The sequence below is a fragment of the Engraulis encrasicolus genome, chromosome 14 (assembly GCF_034702125.1).
Source record: "Engraulis encrasicolus isolate BLACKSEA-1 chromosome 14, IST_EnEncr_1.0, whole genome shotgun sequence".
NCBI classification, from domain to species: Eukaryota; Metazoa; Chordata; class Actinopteri; order Clupeiformes; family Engraulidae; genus Engraulis; species Engraulis encrasicolus.
The window spans coordinates 28,991,647-29,012,506 of record NC_085870.1 but is presented as its reverse complement, the minus strand read 5'-3'; the positions used below and the strand labels follow the sequence as shown (position 1 = coordinate 29,012,506).

Sequence of the window (20,860 nt, the reverse complement as noted above, 5' to 3'; positions counted from 1 at the left end):
TTGAAGTAAGAGTAATGCTTTGTTAATCACAGAATAGTAGTAATGCTTTGTAAATAATTAGTAAATAAGAATAAATATAATTGAAACAGTGACAATAAAAAAATGGGTAAAAACCACGACTGACCGCAAGGTCATTAAAACAGTATGCCACTGAAAACTGTAAAACATTTGGCAACTAGACATGAACAGACAAACCATATTCTTGTGTGTGTGTGTGTGTTTTAGGTATGGAACAAGTGCATATTTGTTGCAGGTTTAGACTACGCTAAAAATGAGCCAGTCACATTTCAAGAGCAAGAAAAAACGCTTGCACTGCTCAGATTGTTTGAGACAGCAGGCTATTTCATTCCGGGTGTAACATATGCATATGTCTTTGTGGCCCCTCAAAAACATTCTTGTGCTAATTATCAATGTACATTATACAAATATTAAGGCATATATTACTATACATAATTTAAATATTTGCATCTACTTCTCTCGTCTTTTCCTTAAGACCTCCTCTCTCTTTCCAGGATCAATTTTTCCTGTATTTCCTTGTTCTTTCTTTACTTGCCACCTCGATCCAACTGCTACAATCTTAATAAAGTTGAAAAGTAAATAAATAAACAAATAAAAGAAAGGTGAAGCATTTAAATTATAAAAAGAAGCATGTTATCATGAATTCATATTCATGTATGGATATTGTGGATATATTGGTGTCTGAATAATACATATACACCACTAACATGTTTTAAAGCATCAATATATCAAACAAATCTGAATATTAGCCATGAAAAATGAAATATATATGGTATTTATGTATTAAAATGAAACTCATCTCATATGGTGTGACAAAATTGTAATATGGTGTGACAAGAAAACAGTCACACCTTATGATATTTTGTCACACCATATGAGGTTACATTGCCTTATTTCATGAGATTAAGCGATGTGTTTTCATGTTAGCTATGTAAAACCATGCTAAATGCAATATGACAAGATAGTTTTCAAGGTTATATTAACTAAAAAATAATCTATTGTCTTTATTTTTGTGCAAAATGTGTCACACCAAAAGACATGCAACATGGAACTGGATCAGCGGTGTCGGATAAACTTGATTTTTTTGGGACATTGTAAAGAGCTAAAACTCATCTTATAGCTGTCAATGTCCTTCTGAGGTGATATTGTTCTTCCTGAAAGAATGAGGACCCCTCACTTGGCAACGGTTTCCATACAATTGCCAGTTAAAAAGTTTAGATAAGGTGTCACACCATATGATATCAATTTTGGGACCAAAATGTTTCAGTTAATGGTGGCTTCAAATTTATAATGCCTGAAATCTTCACTAAATAGGCTCATCAATGTATGTCTTGGCTATAATTACATGACTTAATATACAGAAAAGGAGTACATTTTCCAGTTTAAATTCAAAATCAAACTTTGGGACATGGATTGGAACCGTCACACCATATGAGCTTTTTCTACTTTGGCTCTAAATTGTGAATAAATTGAAGATTAATGTGGCAAGTGATTTATATGAACGTATACAACTGCACATTCTGAACAACATAAACACAGTTTTTAGCACATTTTTATAAAAATTACATAACTTTGACATAGGGGAACAAAAAAAGGCCACGTCATGTCAACCACCCATGTATGTATGTATGTACTCAGAGCCGGCCCGCCCAATACGCTCACTACGCTCTCAGCGTAAGGCCTCGCGCGACCCGTTACATTACTGACGTTGACAGTTTAAAAAAAAAAAAAAAAAAGCCGCGAACTGATTTCATTGTTTATTATTGATTCCGTCACACAAAACGTGAAACGTCCATCATGAAACGTCATTTTCCCTGCGGAAACAACAAAAAGAAAAAGAAAATTCATGACAATGAGCGTCGAGAACAGCAGTCAGGTAGGCAACGTAACTCGGGGTAGGGTAGGGTATGCAACCATCAATGTAGGCAACGTAACTCCCTCAGGTAGGCAACGTAACTCCGTATGCTTCCACTCAGAGTCATTGTGATCCTTCTTCTGTGGCAATAATTTCGTATGGAGCAGAAGTGTCAATGGGCCTTTGTATTGCACAACAATGCCGTGTTAAAAAGTGCCCAGGTCTTCGATACAGTCACATGTTGTAAAAATGGCGATTCACGTTTTAGTTGTTTTAAAAGGTAGAAGTTGTTGAGAACCACAAGCTGAGTAGCGTTTCGTTTAGCTTTTGCAATTAGTTCAACTGAATCAACACAGGTAGCCTAGGCTAGAGAGAATGTGAGAGGAAAGGGTGGTGTTGTCAACGTTTTACTGTTGTTTCGAAAGGTGTACTAGTTGAATCATAATCTGACGAGCCGTTCGTTTAGCCCATGAAACGTCAGTGCAGTCGAAGCAACGAAAGAGGGAGTGTGAGAGAAGCGGTGCCCTTTCTCTGTGTGTGTGTGTGTGTGAGTTTGAGCGCGCGCTGTTGTATGCGTGGCTGCCTCTCGATTGTTTAGAAACAAATATCAACATACACCGACATTGATTTTGATTATGACAGGCGCTTAAGATTTTTGATAAGACGTCCGTGCAGTCTAAGCAATGGAGGAGGAGGGAGTGAGTGAGAGGGAGAAGGAGTGCCGTGCATGTGTGTGTGTGTGTGTGGGGGGTGATAACTATAGCAAGGGGGCACGGCTTGCTTGGATAGACCTTTGGTGAATGACTGAAACTTGTGACAAAGGTGAATCCCAATAAATAGTGAACACAACATTATTCACAATAATGTGTGATAACATTCATAATAACACATGTTATATAGCTAAATAATTTATTTTACATATGAGTTTCTTATCATAGGCCTATTCATTTATTTTTTAAAAACGTTTTAGACCAGATTACTAAAGGCAAGCTACTAGGGGGCAGGCTATAAAATATGGTAATTTTAAATTCAAACAATTTGATGGAGCTATTAAATTAATTGAAGCCTAAGTTATATTTTACAGGCGCTATATGCTTAAGTTTCTGACCAGCTCAGACTCCAGTCAGTCAGCCAGTGGAGGGCCAGCACAATGTTCAGGTAGGAGGCCTACACAGATGAGCCAGGTACACCTGCAGCTGATGAGGTAGTCGCATGTTCAGTACAGCCACCGTTGTCTACATGTTCACAATTTGTTATGGCATTATTGATGTTTTTGTCTCAAGAGCGCAGAAAGGGAGACTTTTTAATTAAGCTTGATTTGAGTCAAATTTTGTGTCTGTGGTTCGCGTTTTGGGGTTGGGGGGGGGGGGGTCGGTGGGGTGGTTGCGCGCTTTATGAGGGCCTCTTGGCATATTTTTGCCTAGGGCCCCATGGAGGTCAGAGCCGGCTCTGATGTACTATGTATATATGTACAGATGGTGTAACTTCAATCTGCTCATTACCGTGCCGGGCCGCGACAGCGTACCGTGATCATTACACCCTGTGGCCATTCGGAATGCGGGGGGCAGTATAGCACCGCTTTTGCAGAGCAGCGTCTGCCTGTGTCTATGGTCTGTTTGTGCTTCCGTCCTTGCCCGTCCCCCAGTTTTAGTAGTAGTAGAAATACAGTCAGCAAATGTTTTATTTAGCATTGGGCATTTGATAGGGCATTTGATAATAACACAAGTGTGAGCCCTAAACAAGACCACAACCACAATAACCCAATTTAGGACCATAGGCCTATTCAACCGTTTCCACAACCTCACTGATCACAGTTGCTTCATCTGTAATGCCAGGGCTAAGAATAACGAAAATAGCAAAACAGAGTAGGCTAATAAACCGTAATGGAGAGACTGAGGAGACATGAAATCAAGCGGCGGAGTTCGGACCATTTTGAGTGGACCGATGTCGCTTGCTTTGTGTAGCCCTATCAAGCAAGCCTGTCTGTCTCATTTGTGCGATGAGCACAAAAACACAAATTGAACCACTCGTATAGTGTGAGTCAAACAGACATGAACAACATTGTAGCCTAATGAAGTAGTGCCCCGTCATGTCAGCATGAGAGAGGTGATTTTACATTTGGCGACGACATTCCGTCTTTAAAACTGGCGCATGCCGCTTCCCCTATTGCAGGTTATTACCTGATCTACACTGTCGTTACCACAAAAAACAAGGTAGCACAACTTAATACTATTACTAGCCTATATATCTGGTAGCCTAAATAGTAGGTTGAAGACGGGGGTATTATTGGTGCACTGGGGTTTTTTTTGCGAAGCAGAGTAATCTGCTTCAGTGTAGCTCATTGTATGTTGATCCCTCCCTCAGTTTTAGGCTACAAGTGGAAAGAGTCAGCCAATTGCGCACGTAACATTGGGTATTTGATAATAACACAAGCGTGATCCCTAAACAAGACCGCCAGTCGACGATGTTTTGTTTTCATTATTCTGTCCTGCATTCACCGTCTCAATTCCGCTCCTGACTTATAGGCTAAGTGATGTTTGTTAATTATTTCTGCACTACCTATTCAAGTCAGGAACGGATATCCTCAGGATAGCCTACGGACTAATAGGTTGAAGACGTTTTTTTTGTATTGGTGCTTGTGAACATTTCATCCTTTCAATGCGCTGTTGTGCGCGATCGACGGGATTCCGGTTAACTGGGGATGTGATGCACACATGACAATACATCTGTTACACCAGGTGTGGCTAATCATCTGTGATTAGGACTGCAAATTCAGTTGCGTCGGTGGAGATGCGAACCAACAGTAGGCTATGACTGGGGAACTATGACTCCTTCGGAGGCTGGATAACCTGTCGCGCCACGACATGTCACAAAAGGCTGTGCAGTCCCGTGCACTGCACTGCACTGCTGTAACCCACCCATCCCCCACAGACAAACATTCATGTTCTGAAAAGTTCAACACGTTCTGAACATTTTTGCCGCTTTGCATTAAGTTTTCGAGCAGACACTTGTCCACGGTGACGCAACATCGAAAGTGAAACGCAGAGACTGTTCACAAATAACTGAATAAAGATTTCATTAAAAAAAAAAAAAACCCACAGCATTTCTATGAAAATGTGCTGGGTGACCACACTGCCTATGCCTATCCAGATGCACGTATAGCAACAATGAGAAAGAGAGGGAGAGACGGAGAGAGAGAGAGCGATTAGCGCGTATCTCTGTGTGTGTGTGTGTGTGTGTGTGTGTGTGTGTGTGTGTGTGTGTGTGTGTGTGTGTGTGTGTGTGTGTGTGTGTGTGTGTGTGTGTGTGTGTGTGTGTGTGTGTGTGTCGGGGAACATTTGAAGTGAAAAAAAAACACCCTCCCCCACTTCAGCATCAGATGTTGGTGGTCTACAAGTCAATATGTTTACCCGACTATCTTGTAGCCCAGTCATGAAGTTCATAAAGCCATCGGTAGCCTATAGGCCAAGATATCCAAAATCCCTCCGCAAATTTCTGCATTGCCTGAGTTCATAGGCTAAAACAACTTTATTTAGGCCTAACTTATTTAGCTTACTTTATTAGCCTTATTTAGACCTATTATCGTTAGGCTTTAACGTGGGCCTATTTTACAAAATATCGAAAGAAGGAAAAGACACGACAGACAAGTTGAGGCTTACTGATCGTAGCCTATTACAGCAAATCGAACATGCGCTTTATGAACACACTAGCCTGAGGGCAAACATCTTCTTGGCACTATTGAGATAACCAGGCCATGCCATGAATTCAACTACCTGGGCCCACACTAAAATACTGACAGACTACAATTGCTTGGATCTTCAGTGGGTTTCGTGGGTCCGGGGGGATGGGTGGTGATGGCACGCTTGATGTATTTTTCCCCACCCCATGCATGCACGCGGACACACAGTGTCGGGACATTCACCCAATGAATGACTGAGTGCGGCTAAATATGCCTGTTGCATATCGTAGCCTAATTATTCACACATCACGTCAAGTCACAAATTAGTAGTCTCTTGCAGTTGACCTATGCCAAATTAACGTCCTCCCTGTAAGGCTGCACTAATTCAAACAGGTAGAGGAGTCGGCTTAGCCAAAGTCTATAAAATGTAGCCTATTTTTTGTAATTTCCAATTATCTAGGCTATGTTTACGATAATGATTTGTTGCGCTACGACGGTGCTCAAGACAAGTTGGAACATAGTCATCTCAAGTGCTCCATTTTATTTTGATCCTGCTTTAAGTCAATGGGCGAGAGGGACGGATGAAACGGGTGTTTCATTCGTCCCGACAGTGTCTACTGACACTAAAATCCCTTTTGCCTGTAAACCTGACAACTTTGACTTTTCATACTATCGGATATGTTAAAGTTTTCGAGTAAATCGCAGTGTTTCATTCGTCCCGAGTTTCATGAGTCCCTGCTCTCCCCTACTGCCTAAACTGTTACAGTTTAAATGCGTCCTCTCCAAACTGTGTGTGTGTGTGTGTGTGTGTGTGTGTGTGTGTGTGTGTGTGTGTGTGTGGGCGAGAGAGGGAGAGAGAGAGAGCGAGGGAGAGAGGCGCTTAATTCCCCGCAGAAAGAGCAAGGCGATGTCTCCAAATATTAGACAAATGCATCTTATTTTAGTTAAGTAGACATCAGGGATGTATTTTGCTTAATAGCAACCGGCGGTTGTTTGGGTACACTGCAGCTAGGCCCGGTACGTACCGAGGTGGATGACGTGGCATTACCTCGGTAAAGGGTGTGCATTGTAGGGGGACCGACTGTATGTAGTGTATGTATTAATGCGCACTGTATGTATGTGTGTGTGTACTGTATGTATGCATGTATGTATGTACAGTATACATGTAGTATCTATGCTTATTTCTGTTTATTTCTGTTTATTAATTCTCCAGTGGGACGCCATCAATGAGATGGACGAGTACTTCACGCCCATCCACACCTACCAGGTGTGCAACGTGATGAGCCCCAGCCAGAACAACTGGCTGCGCACCAACTGGATCCCGCGTGAGGGCGCCCGGCGCATCTACATCGAGATCAAGTTCACGCTGCGCGACTGCAACAGCATGCCCGGCGTGCTGGGCACCTGCAAGGAGACCTTCAACCTCTACTACTACGAGGTGGACCGCGACCTGGGCCGCGCCACCATCTGGGAGAACCAGTACGTCAAGATCGACACCATCGCCGCCGACGAGAGCTTCACGGGCGTGGACCTGGGCGTGCGGCGGCTCAAGCTCAACACCGAGGTGCGCGGCGTGGGCCCGCTGTCGCGCCGCGGCTTCTACCTGGCCTTCCAGGACATCGGCGCCTGCATCGCCGTGGTGTCGGTGCGCGTCTACTACAAGCGCTGCCAGGGCGTGGCGCGGGGGCTGGCCGTCTTCACCGACGTGGTGACGGGGGCCGACTCGTCCTCGCTGGTGGAGGTGCGCGGCGAGTGCGTGGACCACGCCGAGGAGAGGGACACGCCCAAGATGTACTGCAGCGCCGAGGGCGAGTGGCTGGTGCCCATCGGCCGGTGTGTCTGCAGCGCCGGCTTCCAGGAGCACCGCGAGGCCTGCATCGGTAAGACGCTCGCTAGGCGCAAAACACTCACTTTCTTCACAAAGACAAATTCTATTGAAAGTTGGTTGAGAGTAGCAAGTGGCAACTTAGTTTTTTATAATATGCACCCAAGATTTGGATGATCAGAATCATAAATACACATACAGTACCTGCAGGGCTGGACTGGTAATCTGGTATGCAGGGCATTTTCCCGGTGTGCCAACGTGTTTGATTCAACATTGTGATTATATTCTCGATTACAACGAGAAGGTGAAAGATTTATAAATTGCAATAAGACCATGGGAAGGTGTTTATAAACAGGTCAATCATAAACATGGTAATCCTTTATAAATAAACGATAAGCCTTTGTGGATGTGTTTATAGTGTAAGGGCTTAGGAAGACCATTCATGTGCATTTTAACACTGGTACGGTGACATGTACATATTCATACATGCATCACATTACATTACATTACATTACATTGCATTTGGCAGACGCTTTATAACCAAAGCGACTTTCAGAAGAGGACATAATCAAGCCAACATCACAAGCAAATACAAAGTGCACAGGAGACATACAGAACAACAAGTGCAATTACAAAGAGGGGTTAGTTTTTTTTTTTTTTTTTTTTATAAAGAGGAAGTAATGAGAACACACACACACAAACACACACTCACAAACTAAACTAAACTAAACATAATGTCAGGATTCTGCCCTGGGGCAAGGCCAGTTCAATCATTAGTCTAGTAGATTCTCTCGAAAGAGGAATGTATTTAGTTGTTTCTTGAAGGCTGCAAGAGAGGTGCTTAGTCTTGCTGCCTCTGGGAGACTGTTCCACCACTTGGGAACCACCACGGAGAACAATCTTGACTGGGAGTACCTAGAGCGACTGGATGGCAGAGCCAGACGGCTTGTGCTGGATGAGCGCAGATCTCTTCCAGTAACATAAGGCGTTAGTAGGTCCTTCAGATAAGCTGGGGCCGTTCCTGTGATGGTTTTGTAGGCGAGGGTCAATGCCTTGTGCTTGATCCGGGCGGCGATCGGTAACCAGTGCAACTCAATAAATAGAGGAGTAACATGGGTTCTTTTGGGTTGATTGAAGATCAACCGTGCCGCCGCATTCTGGATCATCTGCAGAGGCTTTAGCGCACAAGCAGGTAGACCTGTCATGAGTGAGTTGCAGTAGTCAACGCGGGACAGGACCGTGGCCTGGACCAGTCGTTGTGTAGAATATTGTGTCAGCACAGGTCTGATATTCCGTACGTTGGACATCTGGATTCGACAGGTCCGGGTGACTGAGTTGATGTAGTTGGAGCATGACAGCTCATCATCAATCATGACGCCAAGGTTTTTGGCGACTTTGCTTGGGGTCACGATGGTGGAGCCTATCTTGAGGTTGATGTTGTGACTGAGCGGCTCTTTAGCTGGGATCACCAGGAGCTCTGTCTTGGCCAGGTTCAGCTGTAGGTGGTGGTCCTTCATCCATGTTGACAAGTCGGTGAGGCAGGCAGAGATGCGTTCCGAAACCGTGGTGTCCTCTGGACGGAACGACAGGTACATCTGGGTGTCATCAGCATAGCAGTGGTAGGAGAACCCATGTGTTTGAATGACACGTCCCAGGGAGGACGTGTATATTGCAAACAGAAGGGGTCCCAGCACTGATCCTTGGGGTACGCCTGTGGAGAGGGTGTGAGTCGTAGACAGCTTCCCTTGCCATGACACACTGAAGGTGCGTCCAGAGAGGTAGGAGTTGAACCATGAGTGGACAACGCCTGTGATTCCCATGGCTGTGAGTATCCTCAGGAGGATCTTGTGGTTGACTGTGTCAAAGGCTGCAGATAGGTCTAGTAGTATGAGGACCGAGGATAGTCCTTCCGTTCTTGCAGTCCTTAGAGCTTCAGTCACTGAGAGTAACGCAGTTTCAGTTGAATGTCCACTTCTGAAACCAGATTGTTTTGGGTCAAGTAATCCGTTCTGGTTTAGGAAGTTGGTGACTTGCTTTGCAACTGCCCTTTCTAGCGTCTTGGATAGGAAGGGAAGCAGTGAGACAGGTCTGTAGTTTTCGACATGAGCAGGGTTCAATGTAGGCTTCTTCAGTAGTGGTGTCACCCTTGCTTGTTTGAAGGCGGAGGGGACAGTTGATATGAGCTGAGTAGCCTACGAACTGTACCTGTACATGTAAAGTATTATAGCCTACATGTATTCATTAACTATTGTACAGTACCATTGGTATTAGCTATTATTGGCCTTATTTAATCACTGTTGATTGGACTTACAGGACTTAGTAGACTTTGCTTGTACTTAATGTTTTATTTATGGCCTGCAATCATGATTAAAATAATAACGTAACTTGTGCTTAACTCATATTCCTTTATCAATATATTTGCAGTGCCTTATTGATACATTTAGACATTTAGCATTGAATATAGACAAATATATTTGCACCTCAGAGCATGATGCAATATTTACAAACTTCCTCCAGTACTTATTCCAATTCATTACAGATACATATACGTGGATAATTTACTTTGGATATTTTTTTTACCTTCATTTGTTTGTGTCTGATGGAATGACCTCATTTGTGTACCCGTGCATATCTCAGGCTCTAATGGGTTACAGTAATTAAAAACAATTAATCACAGTTTGTGGATAATTAAGCTTTAGGCACTGGCTTAAAGTGTATTACAGAAAAGAACATCAGTCCTAGCCAATAGCCCGCACTCACAGGCAGGCAGCGCAGTACCAGCCCACCAGGGAGGGGATGCGGGGGAGTGCAGCCGCCCAGTGAAGAGGTTGTTTTGACGGCTTATCTGCATCCCCTTCCCCACCCACACCACCCCCTTACCCAGTGTTGAGGTTTTCAATTATGTATAGGTAGAACAGACCGCCCGTGGATATCTATAATTTGTAGGTGATTGTAATTAGCATTCGAAGATGCAGAGAGTTTTTTTGGCTGCGATTGCAAAAGTTGGTGGGTGGAAAATATAGATGTGTGTGTTAAAACAAGAAATGTAATGGTGGACATTTTGGGTTGTTAATGATGCATGTCGTGTTTTTTGTCCACATTTGGCTGTCCACATTTTTGCTCGGTTACATTTTGATGAAATTACAATTAAGCCTTGTTAAGGCTTGTTTTTCACACCTATTTTGTCTCACAGCATTTCATTATGAAATGTAACTACACTACAACAGCTGCAGTAACTGAGTTAATTTGAGTTGATGTCTGTCTGTGAATGTGTGTGTGTGTGCGCACGTTGTTTGCCTAATTTTGTTGGTGGAATGCGTACGTTGTATCTACTTGTTTTGTTTGTGTGCAAAAGAGCTATGTTCAAGCACAGAATACTATCTTTCTCTTTTCCTTGGTATAAAACCACACATTGGTAATTAGGTAAATAGCCGTGGTACTGCACTATGCATGCCATTACGCTGGAATTCTGCTGTGATGGGGCCACAGAGCCGCGGCGGAAATTTTTCACGAGTCATTTCACTCTCGTGCGAGCTCTGTCAGGGGCGATATCACTCTGAAAGGCATCCCTGTACGCCTGCATGTCTATTGTGCAACATGGGCTTGTGGTTAAACGGGGGACCGGTCTCTGTGAATCCATTTAAGGATGAATGTCTGAGCGGCACACTCAGCCCTTTTAGACCTAACTGGGTCGCCAAGCTATTTCTCCCGGCGCCTGCACTTGCTCTCCAGTCACGCACATCTCCAGCTCAGGCAAAGGGGGGGAGAGAGGAGGAAAAAATACCAAGGAGAGTGAGGCGAGCCACCGACCAGCACACAGAGCTGGAGTCTGTACTGGGCTTCTCTGTTCTCTTCTGCTCTACCCTGGTCTGGTCTTTTGCTGTGCTGTGCTGTGCTGTGTTGTGCTGTGCTGTTTTGTGTTGTACTGTTCTATGCTGTTCTGTGTTATAGTGTTCTGTGCTGTTCTGCGCCGGGTTCAGATATTACTGTGCTTATTTAATGGCAACGATATGCCACATGACAGTCACTGCAGTGACTATAGAGGGCTCCTGCCCTCTGTTCCAGGGTTTGGCCACAGGAACTGCGGAGAATAAGCAGTCGAAAGTCTGTTTCAGAGAGGGACAGCACCACAGCATCCGTGGTAATCAGAACAGATGTGTGGATCTTGTCAAGCCCTTTTTGCTACAACTCTGGAATAACCCAGATATTTTTTTTTCTATGAGTCTTTTGCGGATACTGTGGCCTATAAACAGCTTAGCAAACTTGAATATTGCAACCTCCGTAGCATTTAATTGACAGTTCAATCCTGTATTCAGCTTAAACTCCCCAGTAGCATCCTGCTGAATGACAAAACAACATGGCTGGTGGTGACGAAAATAGATTGTTCGCTCCAGAGGACCTCTTTTAGGAACACCCCAGCTTGGCTTCTCAGATACTGCCAGTAAACTTTAAAGTCTCAGTAAAGTCATGAAAAAAACAATATAATCTCGTGAAGTTTCTCATGAAGAGTTGTTACCTTGTGACACCTTGACATTTTGAGCGTAGATGAATTCTTCTAGCATGACAAAAGTAGGTCTCAAAAGGATTAAAGTATAGACATTAATTTCTGTGCTCTTGAACTCTAAACAAACTCTCTGAACAAACACCCCCTGGACCTCAACATAAGCCTCCCAACGCCCCCCTTGACCTGATCATAAGCCTGCAAACGCCCCTCTAAGTATTTAAAAATGAAATAGACTAATGCCCCCCAATGGCAACTAAGCACCACCCCCACTCAGCTGTATCCTTCTCGACGCCCCCTTAGGGCTCCTCAATGCCCCCCTGGGGGCTTTAGAGCCTACGATTTAGAAACACTATGCTGGACAATGCTGGGCCCATTTTCCTGACAAAGGCAGGATGGGAAGTAGTCCAGCAGTACCCTACTATACCAACAGTACACCAGCCATAAAAGCTAGACATTGCGGTACATTCACATATACAAGGTTCGTGTGTGGAGAGACGGGGGCAGCAGCGTGAGAGGTTCATGGGCTGCTCAGTTGTCCTTTTCACACTGGACAGTCTGCATGCGCTCTACATCTGCATCCGGTCCCAGCCTTCCCAGCCCAAACTCAATTTCAATTTTCAATTTCTTTATCAGGGATAGCCCCTTGAGATGGGCCATCTCGTTTTCGAGGGGATCCCAAACAATAAACAAATATCCCAATGGGAGCCCGTTCATATCATGCACATACCCACACAGAAAGAAGACTAGAGTTATATTTTCAAGATGCAACACGCACTTGTCCAGGATACCGCTCACAAGTCCATCCATGTGCCGCGCTGACACCACACTTTGGTGTGAAAGGAATAATCTATTTTCATGTTTTCTAACCAATTTGTACTTAACATGGATTCGGGCACGTTTCACCTACACCCTGTGCTAGCAGTGTGAATGAACCGTTAGGCCAACTCTTTAACACAGTAAGAATGTGTAAGCACAGTAAGCATGGGGTTGCCCCTACTTCCTGTGGCTTCGTCTAGTAGTAGCAGACACATTTGATATATGCAGATTAAGCCCACTGTTGAGAAATCCGTTCATATGCGAGATTGGCCAGACTAAGCTTCTATGAGCTTTATTGTCATGATTGCTGGGCTAGTAGAAACTGACTTCAGAGCTCCCTCTAGCCTTCGAAAGAACTGGCCTGAAGCAGGTAGGCTATGCCAGTTTCAGTAAAACCTCCAAATGCTAAGTAAGGGATAAGAGCCCTTAAAGGCAAAGTGAAGACGAAGAACTTTGAGATGTAAAAACAAGAAAAAGTAGCCTGATTAAAGTATTAGTCATTTAACCACTGATTTGGCTTTTAGAGTTTTGGGTGACTTGATATAAAATGATGATCCAGCTGTTTGAGAACTGCTTCAGCATTAACGACTTACATGGTTTTAATTCCCACCTTAATTCCCACCCGTGAGAAAACAGAATGCCATTGGCAAAGGGAGTTAAAACGTGCACAATGTGAAAGATGCAGCAGGCCGGCAGGCAGTCCCTTATTATCCAATGATTATCATGCAGCGGGTTGGTTGGGTGTGAGCAAATAAGATGTGTGAGGAGCACGGAGCAGTACACCCAGAGGGCCATCCTCTAATTTCAACACACACTGGCATCTGTGCCACAGCCTGGTCTCCATCTGTGACCAGGGGTCGCGCCTAGATGCCACCGGTCTCGCATGGCCTCGCTAACAGCTGACGCATTCTGCTTCAGCCCCCGACGCCGATATCGAAAGAAACAAGCAGCTGCCGTGTCGCCCATAACACAAGCCAGTCATTGACAAAAAAAGCCGAAGGAATCAGTCGTCTGTGATCAAGGACATCCTGGCCAAGTCATCTAAATTAATTTGGTACGTGACGCGTGCAAAGCTGAAGAAGACATCTATTTCCATTTTTGTCCCCGAAAACACTATGCACGGAATACGTCTCCATCCAATATAGTAAAATACACTGTAGAGGCCAGGAAATTGTTCTTGGCCTAATTCAATGTAAAAGGTTTATGGGTTGACTGTGTCACTGCATGAATCTTAGAGGGGACGAGGAAGGCTGCTGTTACAGTACAAAACAAAATCATTTAGGCCTAAGGTGAGAGTAGCCTACACCGAGCACTTTTAAAGTAATATCATTCTGACATGGAAGAAGTACACTAAAGAAAATATACCTCAGAGAGTCTCTTTTTTTCTCTGACAGCATAATATTTAAAAACAATGCTTTCAGCTCATCCACGCCCCAATGGCTTTCCATAGAACAGAAATGTTACACTATCTATCACTGTGTTCTACAGTGTGACCTGTGCACACTGTTGGATAGTGCGGCTGGCAGGAACTAAACCCCATCCGTGTTGTGCACAAGAAAAGAGGTGAACCATCTCAGGGAAGGTAGAGAAATACAAACTGGAACAAAACACACACACAAGACCTGGAAAACCAGCTAAGTGAGGGCAGCTAGGAGCTAAAATGCCTCTGTGTTGGACAACACAACACACCTACTAATGATGTAGGGTATTATTACCATGACAACACTACTTTGCTGTCAAACATGGTCATTGTACTTTAAGTTGCAGGCTAGTGCCAGCTAACGCTTTCACTAGATTACAAGTCAAGTTAGCATAGAAGATTGGAATTGTGTTTGACCAGTCTCCAATGTGCAGTTGGACTATACAGTAAATAAGACATTCACAATAATCTCTCTCTCAATCATCTCAAAGTGGTTTAATACTAACACCCATTGATTCCAGAGGACCAGACCTTAGGCTCTGTGACAAAAATCTGAAAAACATTCGAAAGACCATGAACCTTTAGAAAAGGATAGAATTATCCTTCGCTGCCAAGACCATAACACTGTGTCTGCACTGGAGGCATTTAAAAAAAGGCCTCAATATTTATTCCCTATTTCACTTTCCTGCAGATCCAAGCAACATGAGAATGCAGTATACTGTGGATGTGTGTCTGTCTTTTGAACAGCCAACTTCAAATCAGAGCCATTGGATTCAGCACGGAGAAAATGGCATTTGTGCCCTCTGCACAGAAAAGGATGAACAGCGCGGGCCGAGAAAGAAGGATAAATGGACCAGACTCATTTTGAAACTCCTATTTCATCCAGTCTTTACTTGAATGTGGTCTGCTATCCGTAATGTAAAAGTCTGGAGCTCAGGGTCAGTGCATTGTTTTAGGCTGGCAGATGTGGCTGAATGATGTCTCATGGATGAGTTTTTTCGGCTGGAGCTTTTTAGTAATTTGTCGTTCCCTTTTAACAGGACGTTTGTAGTACGTCCTTGCCCAAAATGTCAACCGGAATCCAGAGAGTCCTCACGCAACCAGACCCGAAAAAAGTTTGCCAATGCCGATGAAGACCATTGTGTCGTCTTTGATAATGGTAGTCTCTCAACCCTGACACCAACACACACACACACACACGCACGCACGCACGCACGCACGCACGCACGCACGCACGCACGCACGCACGCACGCACACACACACACACACACACACACACACACACACACACACACACACACACACACACACACACACACATTTAAAAGTCATAACTCATCCAAGGTTATGGCTGTTCAGCTGTCTGTTCAGTCAGCTCGCCGCAATGGCCAGACTCACACGCAGGCTCCCGTCATCTGCACAAAGAGCACCACATCAGGTATTCTGGTCCAAAACGGAATTCTGGGAGAAAGTTCTGACCAGTATTTCTTGCGTACGAGGACATAATGATCATGTTACAAAAATGTCCTGAGCTGAATGTGTTCCTCCAACTTTGGACCATATGCGTCATCCTTACTGTATGAATTGGTTTACTTCGTAAAGCACAGCCAGCGGCAAAAAGCCTGTCAAAGAGGAAACCTTTCTGTTTCCTGCGTGCACATTTAAACTGAAACTTGAGGGAAACAGTCTGGACTTGTGTCACAGTTGATCAGGCACTTGACAGGCTGGCTGAGAGGGGTGCTGTGACAGGAGCGAGAGAGTGAGCACTCTTGGCGGGCTGGATGGATGGCGCTGCCACCCTGGCGTGCTCGCACTAACGAGGGTGAAGTGGTGTGGTGTGGCATGGAGAAGGACCTAGCAAGTGGACTACTATAGCAGCACAGTACACATCAACCAAAAGAGTTGAATAAAGACTCCACTCAAACTGCCCTGCTGACACAGACACATGGCCAGGACAGAGGAGAGGGTCAGAGACTTGATAAAGGGATGAGATGAGCGAGAGTGAGATGAGATGAAATGAAATCTCTTCATTTCAACTGCCCTTTGTGGGATAGCCCTGTACCTGTATGTATAAGTCTCATTCCATCTGTCCTAAAAGGGTTGTAGAAGAAAAATCAGTGGACCTGCAAGAGGATGGACTGAACTGATTTCATACAGTTGTATGCCTCTCTATCGACCTGGTCTCTACAGCTTGTCCAGAGAATTAGATTGTGAAAGGGACATGTAATAGTGTGTGAGAGTGATTCCACGCAATCCAACTCCTTTCATTAACTCCATTGTACTGTCTATCATGTCTCTCATGCATGCTGGGTACTCTTACTTGAGGTAAAACACAGGTAGACTGTCTTAAAGTGAGTGAGAGTTGCTTTGATTGAGTGGTCTGCTGGTGTGTGCAGACAGATGCCAGTACGTGTGGCAGACTGTAACATTGTGTTTGAAAGATATGACATTGGGGTTTTAGAAGAAAAACTAAGATTGTTCGGCGAGAGGCCCGCGTCTCCTGAAAGAAGCATTGGCACCCCGTCAGGGATGTTGTTTGCTGAGACCAGGGATTGTTTCAGCCATTTATAATGTTTTTATATAGTGCCAACTCACAGTGTATAATTTCTTACCTGAGGTAAAGAAATTTCATTTATGTCGTTTCATATACTGATCTGTTTTAATAACTTCATTTTTCCAGCCTCCACAGAGTATAGCCACCAGGAACATGTTTTCATTTACAATGTGGTAATTGGCTGTTTTGAAGTGGGTCTGGCGAAGGCTTTGTATTAAGGTGCAAATTGAGGTTCAGAAATAAACTCAGTGTGGTTGCGCTGTCTGTGTTTTTTGAATCTAAGCATTAACACAATTTATGACAGTGTCCCTGTTAATTTAACTGTCAAAGTAGCAATATGTTACTTAAAAAATAATCATCTGGAATCATATTAGGCGTTCAGTGGGATATATTTAAAGCAAGCCATTTCTGTTGTTATTTCATTCAGCGCTTGTCAAATTAACACACATTCAATAAAGTAAGGCCCTACATTAAACACCAGATATGCTTAGTAGGTCCTTGATTTATTTCAACACAATTTGTTCGCCAATTTATTTCAACATTTCTTGGTCCACAGTACGAAAGAACAAACAGCTTGTTTGTGTTAAAAAAAAACATGGTATATAGTAAAAAGGCAGTTCTTCACTATGTTCATAGGTGAAAGTTACCTCCCACGCACACACACACACACACACACACACACACACACACACACACACACACACACACACACACACACACACACACACACACACACACACACACACACACACACACACACACAGCAGCTGTATGATACCTGGTGGGCTGGCGTGACATCGAGACAGCCCGGCAGCTCCTAATTACTCGGTAGTGGCTGTCAGCGAGGCCTCTCATGGGGCTCCGACTGATCCCCGAACATCCAGGCAAGCCTTATACTGTGATGTTCCTAGGAAGTCCAGTCCCGACTCTGCTTTGAAAATCTTAAGTGAGAGAGACAGAGAGTGAGTTCTTTCTTTCTTTTTTGTTGTTGTTGTAGTCGTTGCTTTGTGACTAATTATTTGAAGACGCCATCTGTCCCGACTGCAGTGTGAGGCTTGCGTCGCACAGCCATGGGAACGGGCTAAGTACTGAAATTTAGGTTCAGTCGAGTTTGCTTGGGAATAATGTACGTCTTTGGAGAAGCAGTGAAAAAAAAATACAAAAAAACTTCTCAGGTACTTTTATGATATAACTAGTTTTTTTTTTTACTGTGACTCCGAAAATCTGTGTGTGTGTGGGTAATCAAAAGGCATAACATTATAATGGCTGATGGGTAGAATGAGGTAGTGGGCGGTTGTTCAAAGTAGGAGAAAATTGAAAAAGTCACACTCGGAAGTCACAGCCAGAAAATATGTTTGCATCCCGCGCTATGAACTTTACATGAACTTTCAAGATTGTCTCCATCCCATGTTTGTGCACAATTTCAATTTGGGAAAAAAGAAAATATTTGAATGACTTTGAATTGTAAACAGGTCCCATTCTTATACTCCCACCTTCCAGGCAGATTAGCCAGAAGAGCTGGCCCTCGGTTATCCTCATTGTGCACTCCTAAAGAGACCAAAACAAACAAGGCCTGATAGGCAACCCAGATATTGCCTGCTGAAAACAGGAAGGCGGCGCGTGAGGGGAGGAGGAGGAGGTGCAGTAAGGAGCTGAGGAGGAGGTGAGGAGTGCTGGGCTAATTAGTCGTCTTTGTGTCCTGGGCTTGGTCCTTATTGTGTGCGAAGGCATGGCAAGGTTTTTGCCTCCTCTTCTTTTTTTTCAGCAGCCAGTATATTACAGTTGGATTAGACCAAGGGAGCTCGAGGCTTTCGGATAGGCATTATTAAAGCTTGCCTCCCGCAAACTGCGCCATTGTGACGAACCCACGTGGTTTTAATCTGCACAGACCCACCCACGCCAATAGCCAACTAAACAGGGCAGGGGGAATGGTGTGTGTGTGTGTGTGTGTGTGTGTGTGTGTGTGTGTGTGTGTGTGTGTGTGTGTGTGTGTGTGTGTGTGTGTGTGTGTGTGTGTGTGTGTGTGTAGGGAATGTTCATGTGGATAGGGTGTGTGGGGTTTTGTGTGGGGGACTTGGATGGAAAGGATGGTGGTGGTGGTGGTGGTGGTGTGTGTGTGTGTGTGTGTGTGTGTGTGTGTGTGTGTGTGTGTGTGTGTGTGTGTGTGTGTGTGTGTGTGTGTGTGTCTCTGTGTGTGTCTGTGTGTGTGTCTGTGTGTGTCTGTGTGTCTGTGTGTGTCTGTTGGGTGTGGGGGTGGCTCCTCCGATAAAGGCATGAATTGTATCTCATCCAGACGGGACTGCATCATGTCACTCAAGTCCGAGCCCTCCCTCCCCCTCCCCATCGATTGTGTGCCTCATATCTCTCTGGCAGGTATTGTGAGATAGTCTTTAGAATCGCCGTGCCGAAGCCCCAGTGCTCATTCAGCATGCAGCCTGGTTTATTAAAGTCAGTGTGAAGTGTGAATGCGCTACTGTGCTGCTGGGAGCCAGCGTTTAGCCTGCTCTATTTTAATGGTCGTCGGGAGCTCAGCGGCTCTAATGAAGAGCAAACCACCTGGCAACTCCTCTATGCCGTACTGTGATGAAGGACTCATCGTCTAAAAAAGTCGCGCTATTAAACGTTTGGGAACATTGATCAGTATTGTGGACCTGTATTCTGATGTGCGTGCATTCTCTGTCTTTTTGTATCCTCAGCAGGGCCGCTGACAGCTTTGGCCAGGCCCAGGACAAAATCAACTTAATGGGTCCCCAACCCAATACGTATAATGTAATGAAGACACAATTCTGGGCCCCCTTTCTCCCAGGGCCCGGGACAGCATACCCCCTTGTCCCCCCCTGTCAGCTACCCTGATCCTCAGTATGGTCAGTCCCAACCAAAGGGGCATTCTGGCAACACTGGCTGGGTCCAGTACACCCACCTGCCATAGATTTCTTAAAGTGTGCGAATGGAAAAGGACTAGGATATAAAAGGAGACAACATGATCTCCAAAAATTCCGTGCTCCTGGACACGGATGTTAAGGACACAAAATCTGTGTCCAGGAGCACGGATTTTGCCAAAATTCCGTGCTCCTGGACACGGAATTGTTTTCCGTGCTCCTGGACACGGAATTGTTTGAAGTGCTTTCTATAGGCTATTTCCACAGTCTTGTGTTTTCTCAGGATTTTTCTCATTTGGTCTGGGCACAGCTAGTTTTCTTTCATTCATTATATGAGTTTGATAGCCTAGCAACCAACTGGAAAAGGTATTTTTCAAAAATATGTCTTTAATGACAGGTTAAGGTTAGGGAATGTTTTGGTCAGGGCACAACTTAAATTGCTATAGCATTATTTTGTTTAGGATCAGCATTTGGTATGTATTTTCTAATGATAGAGTTAACACAGTGCAGTGGTATTAGCCTACAGAGAGCACTTCTGTGTGCCCATCACAGAAAACAATTCCGTGTCCAGGAGCACAGAAAACAATTCCGTGTCCAGGAGCACGGAATTTTGGCAAAATCCGTGCTCCTGGACACGGATTTCGTGTCCTTAACATCCGTGTCCAGGAGCACGGAATTTTTGGAGATCAGGCTGAAGGAGAAGAAGAAAAAGCATGTGCAAACTAACTGACAGTCGTTCATCCATCAAAGCTGAGTTTTGCTAAGCAAATATATTTACCTTCTCAGTAGTTTAGCTTAGTTTAGTTCAGACTTGTAGTGTGTGTGTGTGTGTGTGTGTGTGTGTGTGTGTGTGTGTGTGTGTGTGTGTGTGTGTGTGTGTGTGTGTGTGTGTGTGTGTCTGTCTGTCTGTCTGTCTGTCTGTCTGTCTGTCTGTCTGTGCGAGCATACTCAGGTTATTGCATGATGCGTCGGTGGCAAATCACTGTCTTTTGTCTTTCCGCTGTGGTGCCTTTAGTTTTGCGCAAAAAAGCCGTCATCTGTCTGCCTGTGCACCGCTCCCCTTGTTCTCGCTCTCTAATGCAGATCAATTAGACACGCTCAGATAGGTGACAGCAATTCAATCAAATAATTAACAGCCGTTTAATGCTCATTAACAGAGATGCATTGGGCTCATTTGAAGTGTCATTACAAGGGAGTTTCAAAGGGAAACACGGCTGGATCTGGTGTCGCTCTGTGTTTGTGTCATTCGCACCTCGTGTGCTATTAATAAGAACAGACTGACGGGGAAAAACAAAATGCAGACTGACAT

General features: G+C 44.4%; 1 protein-coding gene across 1 annotated transcript in view; it reads left to right on the top strand.

Annotated features, from left to right (window-relative positions):
- Positions 1–20,860, top strand: part of epha8 (eph receptor A8) — a 91,998-nt gene that overhangs the window by 51,035 nt on the left and 20,103 nt on the right. Inside the window, exon 3 of the mRNA XM_063215351.1 lies at positions 6,766–7,432. Coding sequence (XP_063071421.1) covers positions 6,766–7,432 — 667 coding nt within the window. The remainder of the gene's footprint in view (positions 1–6,765; positions 7,433–20,860) is intronic.